The sequence below is a fragment of the Coenobita brevimanus genome, chromosome 91, assembly GCF_032717465.1.
Source record: "Coenobita brevimanus isolate Jiangsu-jjx chromosome 91, ASM3271746v2, whole genome shotgun sequence".
In the NCBI taxonomy this organism is placed as follows: Eukaryota; Metazoa; Arthropoda; class Malacostraca; order Decapoda; family Coenobitidae; genus Coenobita; species Coenobita brevimanus.
Genome location: NC_137044.1, coordinates 32849811 through 32862681, shown reverse-complemented (window position 1 = coordinate 32862681; position 12871 = coordinate 32849811). Strand labels below are relative to the sequence as shown.

General features: G+C 42.0%; 1 protein-coding gene across 1 annotated transcript in view; it reads left to right on the top strand.

Annotated features, from left to right (window-relative positions):
* Positions 1–12871, top strand: part of LOC145411874 (bestrophin-2-like) — a 285723-nt gene that overhangs the window by 23883 nt on the left and 248969 nt on the right. Inside the window, exon 3 of the mRNA XM_080281833.1 lies at positions 6723–6833. Within this exon, the coding sequence (XP_080137959.1) occupies positions 6723–6833 (111 nt within the window). The remainder of the gene's footprint in view (positions 1–6722; positions 6834–12871) is intronic.

The following is a 12871-nucleotide window of genomic DNA, read 5'->3' as shown; positions in this document are numbered from 1 at the left end:
TACAGTAATGTTGAGTGAAGATGAATTGGAGTTGCAAGGTTTGGTGAATGAGTTTGGGACAGTGTGTAGGAAGAGGAATCTGAAAGTTAATGTAAACAAAAGTAAAGTTATGGTGTTTGAGAGGAATGAAATCACAGAATGTACAGTGAGGTTGGATCATGAGGATATGGAGAATGTGAGTGCATTCAAGTACTTGGGTAGTGTGATGAGTAAGGATGGAACTTTGGGGGATGAAGTGCGTGAAAGGGTACAGCAGGGAAGGAAGGTTGTTGGTACACTGAAAGCAGTGATGAGAAATAGGGAGGTGAGTATGGAAATTAAGAAGTCACTGCATAATAGTATTGTGATCCCTACCCTGACGTATGGAAGCAAGGCGTGGACCTTCAAGAGGGAAACAAGTCAAGAGTGAGAGCAGTGGAAATGAGTTACTTGAGAGGAGCATGTGGATTGACATGGAGAGACAGGTTGATGAATGAAGAAGTGAAGGAACGTTGTGGGGTGGGTGTGGATGTGGCTGAGAAGACTAGAAGAAATACACTGAGGTGTTTTGGACATGTGGAGAGAATGGAGAATGAAAGACTGACTAAGAGGGTGTATGTACTGTACAGTAGGCGAGGTGAAAGGAGGGAGAGGGATGGGTAGACCGAGGATGAGGTGGAGGGATGGAGTTGAGAGGTATATGAGGGAGGGGGGAGTGAGTTGGGGGGAGGGTAGTCAAATGGTGAGTGACAGAGCGACTTGGAGGCGTTTTGTCTGTGGTCACCCTTTGCGGGATTAGGGCGCTATAGATAGATAGATAAAAGCTTAACCTCTTTGCTTTGCAGATTGTTGGACACTGTTATTAGAGACACGTTTGTTAAGCACTCAAGAATAGATAATCTCATCAAAGATTCACAACACGATTTTCGGAATAATGGCTAATGCCACATGAATCTCTTATATTTCTTCTATGATATATTGATTATATACGATGAGACCAGATCCGGTGACATTATCTATCTCAATTTTCAAAAAAGCATTTGATAGATTTCCCTTAAAAGTCTACTTCAGAAATTGGAGGCGCATGAGTTCAGAAGTAGTGTGCTCGGGTGGATCGATAATTAGTTTACAAAACGTAAACAGAGAGTTGTAATAAATGGTAAACACTCGGACTATTGGTGTGCCACAGGGCTCATTACTGGGTGTTATTCTGTTTTCTGTATGCATAAATGATATAGTCGATGGTTTCATTTGTAAAATGTGAAAATTTGCTGATGATACAAAATTCGGAAACGGGAGGCAATTCAGAATGACCTCGATCGATTGACTGGACCTAAACCTCTCAGATGGACTTTCATATTAGTAAATGTAAAGTGCTAAACACTGGAAACAGAAATGAAAAAACAGTTACAGTATGAACAATATTCAACTAAATACTGTCAGTCATGCAAAAGACTTATGAATTATAATAACAAATGATCTTGAACCACGCAGACCGCGTCCGGAGGCTATTCAGAAAGCCAACAAATTAATCAGAAACATTGGTAGAGCAGTCGAACATACACCAGAAAATATCATCCTCACTTTGTACAGTAGGCTACAATTCTCTAGTTAACCCACACTTAGAGTACTGTGTCCAGTTCTGGTCGCCTTATTACAAAAAAAAAATGTAGAGAAACTTAGAGAGTACAATGAAGAGTGACAAAATTTGTTCCTAGTTGAGAAATAAGTCATATGAGGAGAATTTAGAGGTTCTGAATCCCTTTACCATAAATGCAGGTTATGAGTAGATTAATTCAAATATTGAAAATATTCAAAGGACACGATAATACGGCTGTTGTTGAATACGTCTCAGTTAATCGCTCAAATAATACAAGAGGTAATGGGTATAAAATAATCGGTAAATGATTCCAATCAAAATGCGCTCCAATGTAGTAAACCGTGATGCAGTACTAACCTTCAAAAATCGCTTGAATAAGTATCTGTCTTCTAACCCCCAGCTTATTATGTTCACTCCTGAATAATACATTTCTGTAATTAGAATGTTTTTTTTCTTTTGTCAGAGTCCGGATGATACAACTTGCAGAACAACACTGATAAATAATAATTTAATGTTACTTCCTTTTTTAGGTAGATAGTGTAGAAAAAGAATTCCTTTCCGTCTTTCCTATGAAATTTCCGTGAAAGTTTTCTATGCTGCATGGTGGTCCTTCTCACTATTTCCGACCAGCTTCGGCTAGAGGGTTTGATGGGCCGGCAGAAGCCTTCCTGCATTTTTGTCCGCGCCTTTATCTGACAGAATTGTTTTGTTTATTATTACCTTCCCTGTACCGAACAGCCACGAAAGGACAAACAGGTATGTTGCTGTTTGCTTTCCATTGTTCTCATTTGCATTCACCAGTCTATCCATTCCTCTCCCACCTTACTCTTCCCCCTCCCTGCCCATTCCTTTCCCACCTTAACCATTCCTCCTCCACCTTACTCAGTCCTCCCCCACCTTACTCACTCCTTTGCCACCTTACACACCCCTCCCCCACCTTACTCACTCCTTCTCCATCTTACTCAGCCATTCCCCACCACATTCCTTCCCCTCCTCACCCATGCTCCCCCCACTCCACTCAACCGTCCCATCTCTTCCATTTCACTAAGTTCACCCTCATCCTTCCCCTAATTCATCCATTCCTCTTCCACATCACTGTCCCTCTCCCTCTCCCTCTCACAAACTCACTGATATCTCTTCCTCATCGGCTTTATTCCAAGAAACGCAATGGCAGCAGAGCCTTGACTTTTACGATGTGCATGTGCAAAGGGCTTGTTCTCAGAAAATTTTAACTGTTTTCCAAATGTCGAGGAACGGGGGTTGCATCGCCCTAGTTAGGTTTTCGGGCATGCACAGTGTAGTGATGAGTAGAGACCCTATTAAAAGAGAGAGAGGACAGCCAATATTTTCAGCTATTCGTTGATTGGTCGGCCGACATGGCTCCATTATGGTTCAAATGCCTCACAGACCGGGTGCTGGCTGACTGCAGATTCGTTTAAAATACAACTTGTCACCTGCTGTGATACATGATTGGTTGATGAATACATTGCCTTTGTAATTGTAGTATATTTTGTTACTTTGAGCTACTGAAGATTTGCATTTTAACCTTCATATCTACAATTGGATTTTACTTCAAGGTACACGTGAACACCGAGATAGTCGCCGAATTATAATGATGGCAAACCAAATATGTTGCAAGATGGGTGGTGCTGTGTTTTTCACTGGTGCTTTTTTCCCCCCTGATTACTGGTTTGATTGTGGTGCATGTGGGTACAGTAACACACATGGACCTTCTATGCGACTTTTCTGACTCCCATGTGATCCACCATGAAGGAAATTATGGGATAATAAGGCGAAGAGAGCAAGCTGATCTTCCAGTGAGTGTCGTCAGCTATGCTAAGCAAGTTTTACTTATTTTACATGTATTTTTGCCCACATCCACACAGGGAGGTACACTTAGATAATATCCTGATGGAAACCAAATTTATGGATATCAAGAAGAACAACAATCTTTAAATTCAACCAAAACTTCATCAAACTTAAAAACCGTGGGCAATATAAGTAAATTCTGCTGGTGTTAATCAATCTAGCGTCGACTGGCAACTCATCCCAGATCTTTAAATGCTTCAAAATTAGCCTAGCTGATACACAGGGGAAAATCTCATTTTTATACAGCTTTACCTAATAAGAAAGCACTATGTGTGCAATTGTTTTGAAAAAGTGTTCCTCTGAACTTGCCTCTGTTCTATCTAAATTATTCAGACTATGCATACTTACTTGTTCATTCCCAAATTCATGGAAAGAAGCCAATATCTACCCAATTCCGAAGATAGGAAGTTCCTCTGACCCCTCTGACTACAGATCAATAGCAGTCACATCTTCTCTTGGTTAGGTATTTGAAACTTTAATTAATAAGCACATTGTTAAACATCTTGAATCCAACAACTTAATTAGTGATAGACAATATGGTTTTTGCCACGAAAGAATCACCATTGACATACTCAATCTCCTAACTCATACCATCCATCAATCAATTGACCTACATGGAGAAACTCATGCAGTAGCCCTTGATATTTCTAAAGCTGTCGATAGAATATGGCACCGTTCCCTGCTGTCCAAACTCCCTTGCTATGGACTAATGTCTTTTGTTCCTTTGATTTCCTCATATCTCAGTGACAGGAAAATAAGAGTAAAAGTAGATGATGTATATTCCAATTTCCACTCAACGGTGGCATGCCGCAGCTATCAGTTCTGGCGGCAACCCTGTTCCTGGTTCATATTAATGATCTCTTATCTGTCACCCACAATCCCATCCATTCATAAGCAGATGACTCAACACTACATTGTTCATTCACACTCGGACACTCATTTACATAGTCTTACATCTCTACTTCTCAACTCAGTACAGCCATCTCCATAAATCAAGACCAATCTACAATCAGTGAATGGGGACAAAACAACCTTGTCTCATTTAATGCTAGTAAAACTAAATATATACAATTTACTAATAGACAGATATTGCCAGATTCGTATATTATCTTCAGTACTACTATTATTCCCATTTCCAAAAGTATTGAAATTCTCGGCATCTCACTTGACAATGCCCTCAGCTGGACCTCTCATGTTAGATCACTTGCTAAAACCGCCTCAAAGAAACCTGGATTAATGTACAGAGTCCGTAACTTCTTCACCGACGAGCAGTTAGCTGTAATTTATGAGTCATGTGCGCTCTCAGTTTGAATAGTGCTCACCCTTGTGGAATGGATGTGGAGAGGTTATACTAAAACAATTAGACTGTTCAGAACAAAGCTGTTAAATTATTAACAACCTTGCCATTACAAATAAACAACCTCCCCTACAAGTAAGAAGGAATGTTGCCTCCCTTGCATTATTTTACAGATATTTTTATGGCAAATGCTCAGATGAAGTTGCGTCCATGGTGCCACCTCTCCATGCCTTCCCTCGTGCTGCACAGGCATTTGGTAGCGCTCATGACTAGAATGTCACTCCGGCATATTGCAGAACTTCTGCCTATCAGAATTCTTTCATTCCCAGTAGTGCATCTCTTTGGAACTCTCTTCCCCAGAGTTGTTTCCCTCCAAACTTCAACCTACGGCTGTTCAAGTCTAACTGTTACAGATATTTTATGAACAGAGGACACCAGTAGTCTGGTGTATGGATTATTATTTTTTTATTCATATGTTTTATCTTCCTCCGTTCTGTTATTAAAAAAAAAAATAGCATAACAGATGTTTGAAAACGCGCCATAAAATATGAAAAAAGGGGCTTGCGTTATACAGTATAGCAGTGATCACTGATCCCTATACGTAGTTGAGTGATGTCCAGCAAACATCCATCTGCTGAACCAACATGCTGGCTGTCCAGTATCTGTAGGGTCTCTAGTGATGAGTAGCTGCGGCTGTGGTTCCCCCTTGCTTCTTCCATCGCCTTCTCCATTTACCCTGTCTCTCCCCCTCTCCATAACTCTCCCTCTTTTCCCTCCATATAAAGAGTAAAATCATGGAAGTGTCAGGAGGCGAGCAGCGTAGATACAAGGCACAGATGGAGGAACACAAGACAGGTGAAGTAAACTGTGGCCTGGTGTGAGTTTGGTTATTTGAGTATTGTGGACAAGGCGTTAACTTGTTAGTGATCATTGTACACTCTAAGTGGCAGTCAGTGGATCTCGAACCCAGCACTCAGTCCTCCAAACGCGGAGACGACACTACACCGACCGACCAATGAGTTGCCATTTCTCCCTTCTTCCCCACTTTTTCTCCTCTTCCTTTATCTCTCTCCCCCTCTCCATCTATGTCTCGTTCTCTCCATCTCACTTCCTTTCTCCATTATTTCTCCTTTCTCAGTTCTCCTCCTTTCCCTCTCTCCATTCCTCTCAATCCCGCCCCCCCCCCCTTTTCTATCGCTCCCCTCCTCACCTTCTCTATCCCCCTATCCATCTCGCTTCCCCTGACCATCTCTCTTCCTCTAAATCTATCTTCCCCTCCATCCTCCATCTAATTCTCCCCCCCCCCACCCCACCCCTCATCCAGCCCTACAGTTTAAGACCAAGGTGTAAATTCAATTGATGCATGTCGTTCTTTAGGGGTAGGTTGTGCCTTAACAAAGAATGAGCATCTTAATAAACCTCACGTACTCGACGGGCAATAATCCCAAGTCTTTCTCTTCTCCCTCGAGTGGAAGGGCGGTATCTATGAGTGCTGAAGTTACTGTCTGCCTTACTGACCCCAGGCCCCTTCATGTGATGGCACTGATATAACTGGGTGATGGAGTTGCCCGGTTGCAAAAGCGTTCCTCAGCTACTTCCCTATCTCCAAAAAGGATGATGATGAATGGCAGGAGGAGGGCAACTTTAGCCTCCAGTCCACAGGGTTCACGTTTCAGATCAACCTACTACTACTGCTACTACTACTACTAGTACTACTACTGCTGCTGCTGCTATTACTACTACTACTACTACGACTACTACTACTACTACTGCTATTATTATTATTACTATTATTATCATTATTATTATTATTATTTTATTATTATTATTATTATTATTATTATTATTATTATTATTATTGTTGTTGTTGTTACTACTACTACTACTACTACTACCATCATTACTACCACCACTACTACTACAACTAACCCTGGTGGAGTGGACAGGCACTAACACTAAGGCTTTTTCCTCCTGCAGATGGAAGGGCAGCATCTACAAGCTGGTGTGGCTGGAGCTTATATTGTACTCTGCCATCTATTACTTAGCAAGCCTGCTGTATAGATTCGCCCTCAACGAGCACCAGAAGAGGTGAGAGAGAGAGAGAGAGAGAGAGAGAGAGAGAGAGAGAGAGAGAGAGAGAGAGAGAGACGTTGACTAACTGATTGATAGATATACATACATGCATACATACATACAGAGAGAGAGAGAGAGAGAGAGAGAGGGAGGGAGGGAGGGAGGGATTGACTGGATTGATTGATTGATAGATATACATACATACATACATACATAGAGAGAGAGAGACAGAGAGAGAGAGACTTTGTTTTAAAAATTTACGTTAGGTGAATGCTACAAAGCTCGTAAAAAGAGATATAATAATTCACAATAGCTAATATATGTACGTGAAGCAGGTAAGATCAGGTACCACATTGTTGTTTATTTGTTGACTCACGCAGCATCTTGTGTGGGGTGGTCTTTTTTTTTTATGGTCCCGTATTCTGAGGTCCGGCAGTCATTCCAAGTGCCACATGCATTCACATATTACCACTTGGGAACTAATACTCACCGTCTATATTGAATACTTATTAAAGAAGTCTGATTCTGGACTGGTGCACTGGTATTGATGAGGGGGTATTTTTGCAGTCCTGATGGGTGTTGTGCTTGATCAATACAGTCTGTTTAGTTAAATTCAGTTCATCAGTGTTCCCTGTCCCAGCCTATCGAACGCGTGCCATTTCAGACAAAAGCCGACTCTCTAATCGCTTGACCACCGCCTCCCCAATTTCGTTTCATTCATTTCATTTATAAAGGCTCCAACATGCTTGCACGCCACCTGATGGCGACTTTCCACGCTGCTCGGTCTCTGTCAACCTCTTATTCAGTCCATTATCCCTGAGGCCACACTGTATGACCACGTTCCAGGTCTTTTTTTTTTTTTTTTTTTTCCGGTCTGCCTCTCGCAACTCTGCCATCAAAGTTCGCACCTCTCACCTTGCGCACCTACAGTAGTTGTCGTCCTCCATCCCCCCCACATGCCCAAACCATCCCAGTCTACCCCTTCTCATCACATATAATACATTTAATCCCATCCTTCCTCTCAGCTCGTCATTCGCAATGTCAGTATCCCAAACATGTCATTCAGGGATGCACTACACATCCAACTGATCATCCTCATCTGTGTATGGTTGAGCTTACAAATTTCCTCCTCCTTCGTTGCTCAAGTCTCTCTTCTGTACAGCTCTTGCCTGCACTCGTAACACATGCTGCACACAAGGATCCCTTAGCACAGAGGGAAAGCCATCTCAGTGTCAGAAGTAACAGCTCCCCAAAGTTCTTCCAGCCACATCTTACCTTAGTTACTGAGTTAGCTCCAGCCCACCTCCAGTACATATCATATCCCCCAAATAACAAAACACCACACACTCAGAACACTCCAGTAAAATTAATCCTTTCACGCCTCTGATCATCGTGCTCCCCCCTACACACAGCACACACGAAATCATCACAAATTTGCCGTCTACCTCTAATACCAAAACATCTCTTATGCACCCACATATCACAAACACTGCACAAGGTGGAGTTACTTCCCACACCCTTGTGGCAAACTGCGCATGACCACACTCCCTCTGTTTTGACAGTACCGCCACCTCTCCAGGATATCATCGTTTTTGTTTTATCCACGGTTTCTCTCAAACCCTTGTACCCCATTCCGTCTCATCACTCCCCTAATCTTTCCTCCGCCACCCTATAATTCTCCACGAGCAACACCAAGTCATTAACACACAACACCTCCCATGAGGGTCCATTTTTGAAATCACGGGAGACTTTTTTTTTTTTTCTTATTCAAGCTACCACCAAAAACGACTTTATTCCAGTTATTAATGTGATTGTTAATGAAGACTATAATTATATAAGTTCTCCAGTTCGAGAAATCTATTCTAAGTTATATGACAAAAAAAGGGGGGGGGGAAAGAATAAAGATAGAAAAGAAAAAAACAAAAGAAATTGCCGTCATTGGAGTGAACGTTAAAGCGTCTCTGCTCACTTCTGTCCCTACTCAGTAACAACCCCTCCTTCCCTGACACATCATCACCCCATCATATGTTTTAGTTTCCATTCTCGTTGGCCTAATTTTTATACCGCAACACCTCTTCCTCAGCTATTTATTTTGCTGATACACGCCAACCTCTTCCGTCCGATGACGTAGTTTATATCCTGTTCTGGTGCTGTAGAGAGTCGCCTTCAAGTAGTGGCACAGATGTATCCATGGGACTGGACTGCCCCTCACCTGCCTGGCTAAACAAACGTCCCTCAACTACTTCTCTGTCCACGGAATGGAAAGTGGTGGATCACAGATCAAAATAAGTCTGCAGTCCACTGGGTTCACGTGCCTGGGGTTGCAGTTACTGTTTCAACTAACAACAACAACATCAAGAACAACAACAACAACAGCAACAAGAAGAAGAAGAAGAGCGATGATGATAATAATAATAATAATAATAATATCTGCAATCACATTAATGAACCTGGGGACACACCTTTCAATCAGGATGTGTTGGATACGGCCTCCATTAACGCCTTCATATCCAAGCGTTCTTCCTAGGCTGTCTGTTAGCAATAGTATCTAGATGGCATACAGAGAGCATATACTCGTACCTTCCCAGCGTCTATAAAATTTTGATTTAGGAACAGGTTAGAGTCATATTCTACGTGGCCAAGTGGCTGTAAAGGTTTCGTAACTCCTGTTGTTACCAACTGATGTCTGTATATGGCATGATTCTCGTATATAACGTGCTGCTTACGTATATATATATATATATATATATATATATATATATATATATATATATATATATATATATATATATATATATATATATATATATATATATCAGTATCATCAAGATTCAGATATCTAATATCATCAATATTCAGATACCTAATATGATAAATTTTGTCCTTCGTATTTCTGCACTTAAATATTCACCCTGATACGATTGTAAAGTGTACCTGTATGAGTGGAAGCATATATATGCACACACACACACACACACACACACACACACACACACACACACACACACACACACACACACACACACACACACACACACACACACACACACACACACACACACACACACACACACACACGTCTTAGGCTAAGGAGTGTTTGTGAACGCGGTGTGCAGGCTTATGATAATATCGCACTTAGTATGACATTTGTCATGGTGTTTGCCACTCCATCAGCGTCCACACCACACGTTACGCGACCTCAATAAAATGTGCTGGTGGGAGAGGCGGGGGAGAGGGAGTGAGAGGAGATATTGATACACAGGCCTCTCTAGGGCATCAATGGGCTGAACCTGGACTGGGAGATAAGGACGTGTTCTAGGTGTTGCAGGCTTGGTAACACCTCTCACCCAGCGATTTATTCTGCACTTTACACCTCTGCATCCTCTTGTATGTCACGGAGGCAAAGTTTGTTGATATAAAAACTACATAAGTAGCACAGGGTACACTGCTCACGTGTCATATGCCAAATAAATCGCTGAGGAAGTGGAGTTACGAATCTGTGCAACCTACAATACGACCCACAGCGCCGTAGTCTAGTCACGTAGAAGACTCCGTTGCGCCCTTCCTGAGCGTCTTATTTTACCTCTATAACAATGATGCCTGGTGGTTTAGTGTGTTCAGGTGCCTCTACCAGATGGAGTATGTAGGGGTTCCACATGAAGGGCGGCCGGGGTTTAGTGCTCCTGTACTGCCACTCAGGGGCGGGGGAGGCTGGTCAACGTTTCTTAAATGTCGGGACTGAGTAGCCTCGCCCCGGGACCCGAGTCTAATGTATATATAGGGCAAAATGAGACTGGATGATGATGATGATGATGATGATGATCAGGAGGAGGAGGAGGAGGAAAATGATGATTGATGGATGTGATGATGATTGATGATGATATTGATGGTGATGATGATCGATGAATGTGATGATGATTGATGATAAAGATGATGATGATGAAGATGCTTGATGATGATGAGGAGGAGGAAGAGGAGGAAAATGGCGATGATGATGATAATGATGATGATGGCTACAGTTTAACAATATATCGACAGGTAACAATAAGGCATCAGCTCTAACTTGACCCAGATTTTCGTCATTTTTCACCTTTTCCACGTAGATCAGTGACAGCAAAAGACAATACTAAGCTCCACCTCCTTTCCATAGCACTTCCTCGTGACTAGCATCGTATTCTAATGTTAATCAAGTACTATAACTCTGCATTTAAGATGAGGAGATGTTGATATTAGACCAAGTTAGAGTAAAAAGAGTATATGACCATTTTGGTTAACGATAATCCATTTCCTTAGGGATATAGGAGAGCTTTTTGAGTGACAAGATTTCGTTCCCTAGCATCTTTCCCTAAGTGATTTATTTTACACTTTACCCCTTAACATTTCATCATATGTTATTTAGTATAATTTTAGACAGCGATGGAGAGATTTCCTTCCACACTGAGCTGTTGAGATCTTGTAATGCCTCTCTCTCTCTCTCTCTCTCTCTCTCTCTCTCTCTCTCTCTCTCTCTCTCTCTCTCTCTCTCTCTCTCTCTCTCTAGGAAGAAGGAACCAAAGGCTAAAATCAGCATTAAATATTCCCTCCAAGAAGAGAGAGAGAGGGAGAGAGAGAGAGAGAGAGAGAGATGCCTGGACACATTCCGTTGAAAAGACTGGAGGTCATAGGCAGAAAGAATTTCATCTCATAATCTTCGGGTATGTTATAAATGCAGACTTCTTCTTTTTTTAACGCTAAATAATCAGCAGAAAACGGAAGAATAAATTGTAGTATAGAAAATCAATCGCTAAAGAAGGGGTGTTAACGAAGCCTTCTATGCCACTTGCGGGCTCCTGGCCTTTGGTTCCTTCTTCCTTGCATTAAAAAAAAAAAAAATGGGAATTTATAGGCCTGTTTATTTTGCAGATCACAACTTAGCATTTTCTTGTGTGTTAATATTACTTTCAAGATGGCAGCTTAAGTTAGGCGCCGGAGACTGGCCCTCATGCAGTGGCACCGATAGAGCCAGGTAGACGCGCTGCCCCGTTATACAAACATCCCTCACCTCCCTATCCCCTGAAGGATGGATGGTGGAATGCCGGAGGAGGGAGGTTCCATGCTTCAGTCCACCGGGTTTACGTGTCAGTTAAACCCGGGGCTACAACAACTACTCTCTGTGTATCTATCTATTGTCATGCCTTAATCCCTTAAGGGGTGGCCAAAAACAAAGCACCTCCACGTTGCCCCGCCCTCCGCCACTTGATTGCCCTTCCTTCAACTCACACCCCTTTTCACATAACTCTCCGCTCCATCCCTCCGTGTTATCTTTGGTCTCCCCCTCCTCCTCTCTCCCTACAGTTCAATCACATACACTTCTAGTCAGTCTCTCATTCTCCATCCTCTCAACATAGCCAGACCACCTTAAAGTATTTCTCTTAACACTTTCAGTCACATCCGCACAACACCACAATGTTCCTTTACGTATTCGTTTAATCGCCGAGGAAGGGGTGTTAAGAAAGCTGGTGGGTCATGGCGCATACCAACAAAACACAAATGAACTCTACCCGTAATGGCTTAAATTGTTTCGACCTGCCGTGATAGCCATCCTTCTTGTACGGTAAACTGATGCCATGTGAGTTTGGGGTTACAAGGAAGTAAAAAATGTCGACGCTGATCATTTTTGTAGTATCAGCAAATATAGTGTTTTAAGATAGATATATATAGCGTGAAAAAGCCTTGACACAACATGAAATACTTGCTGAACAATCTTAGGCCTTCAAGTGAACCGAAAATAAGAAAAAACAATACACAAATTCTCAAACACCTTGAACAAATGGTCGTTCTTCGATACTGTACTTTCCTTCTGGTCAGATCGAAGCATAACATTGTTCAACAAGTACCTGATATTATGGCAAAGCTGTTTTTACACGATATTATTTTCTACTTTAGATGCAATTTGTCTTATTATCACACAAATTACCACTCGATATTTTCAACTTCCTCGCAGTGCAACTCAACTCCTCTCGTCTATTGTGTTCCTCTCCGCAAGAACTTTGAAGATCACTGTTTTCTCTATC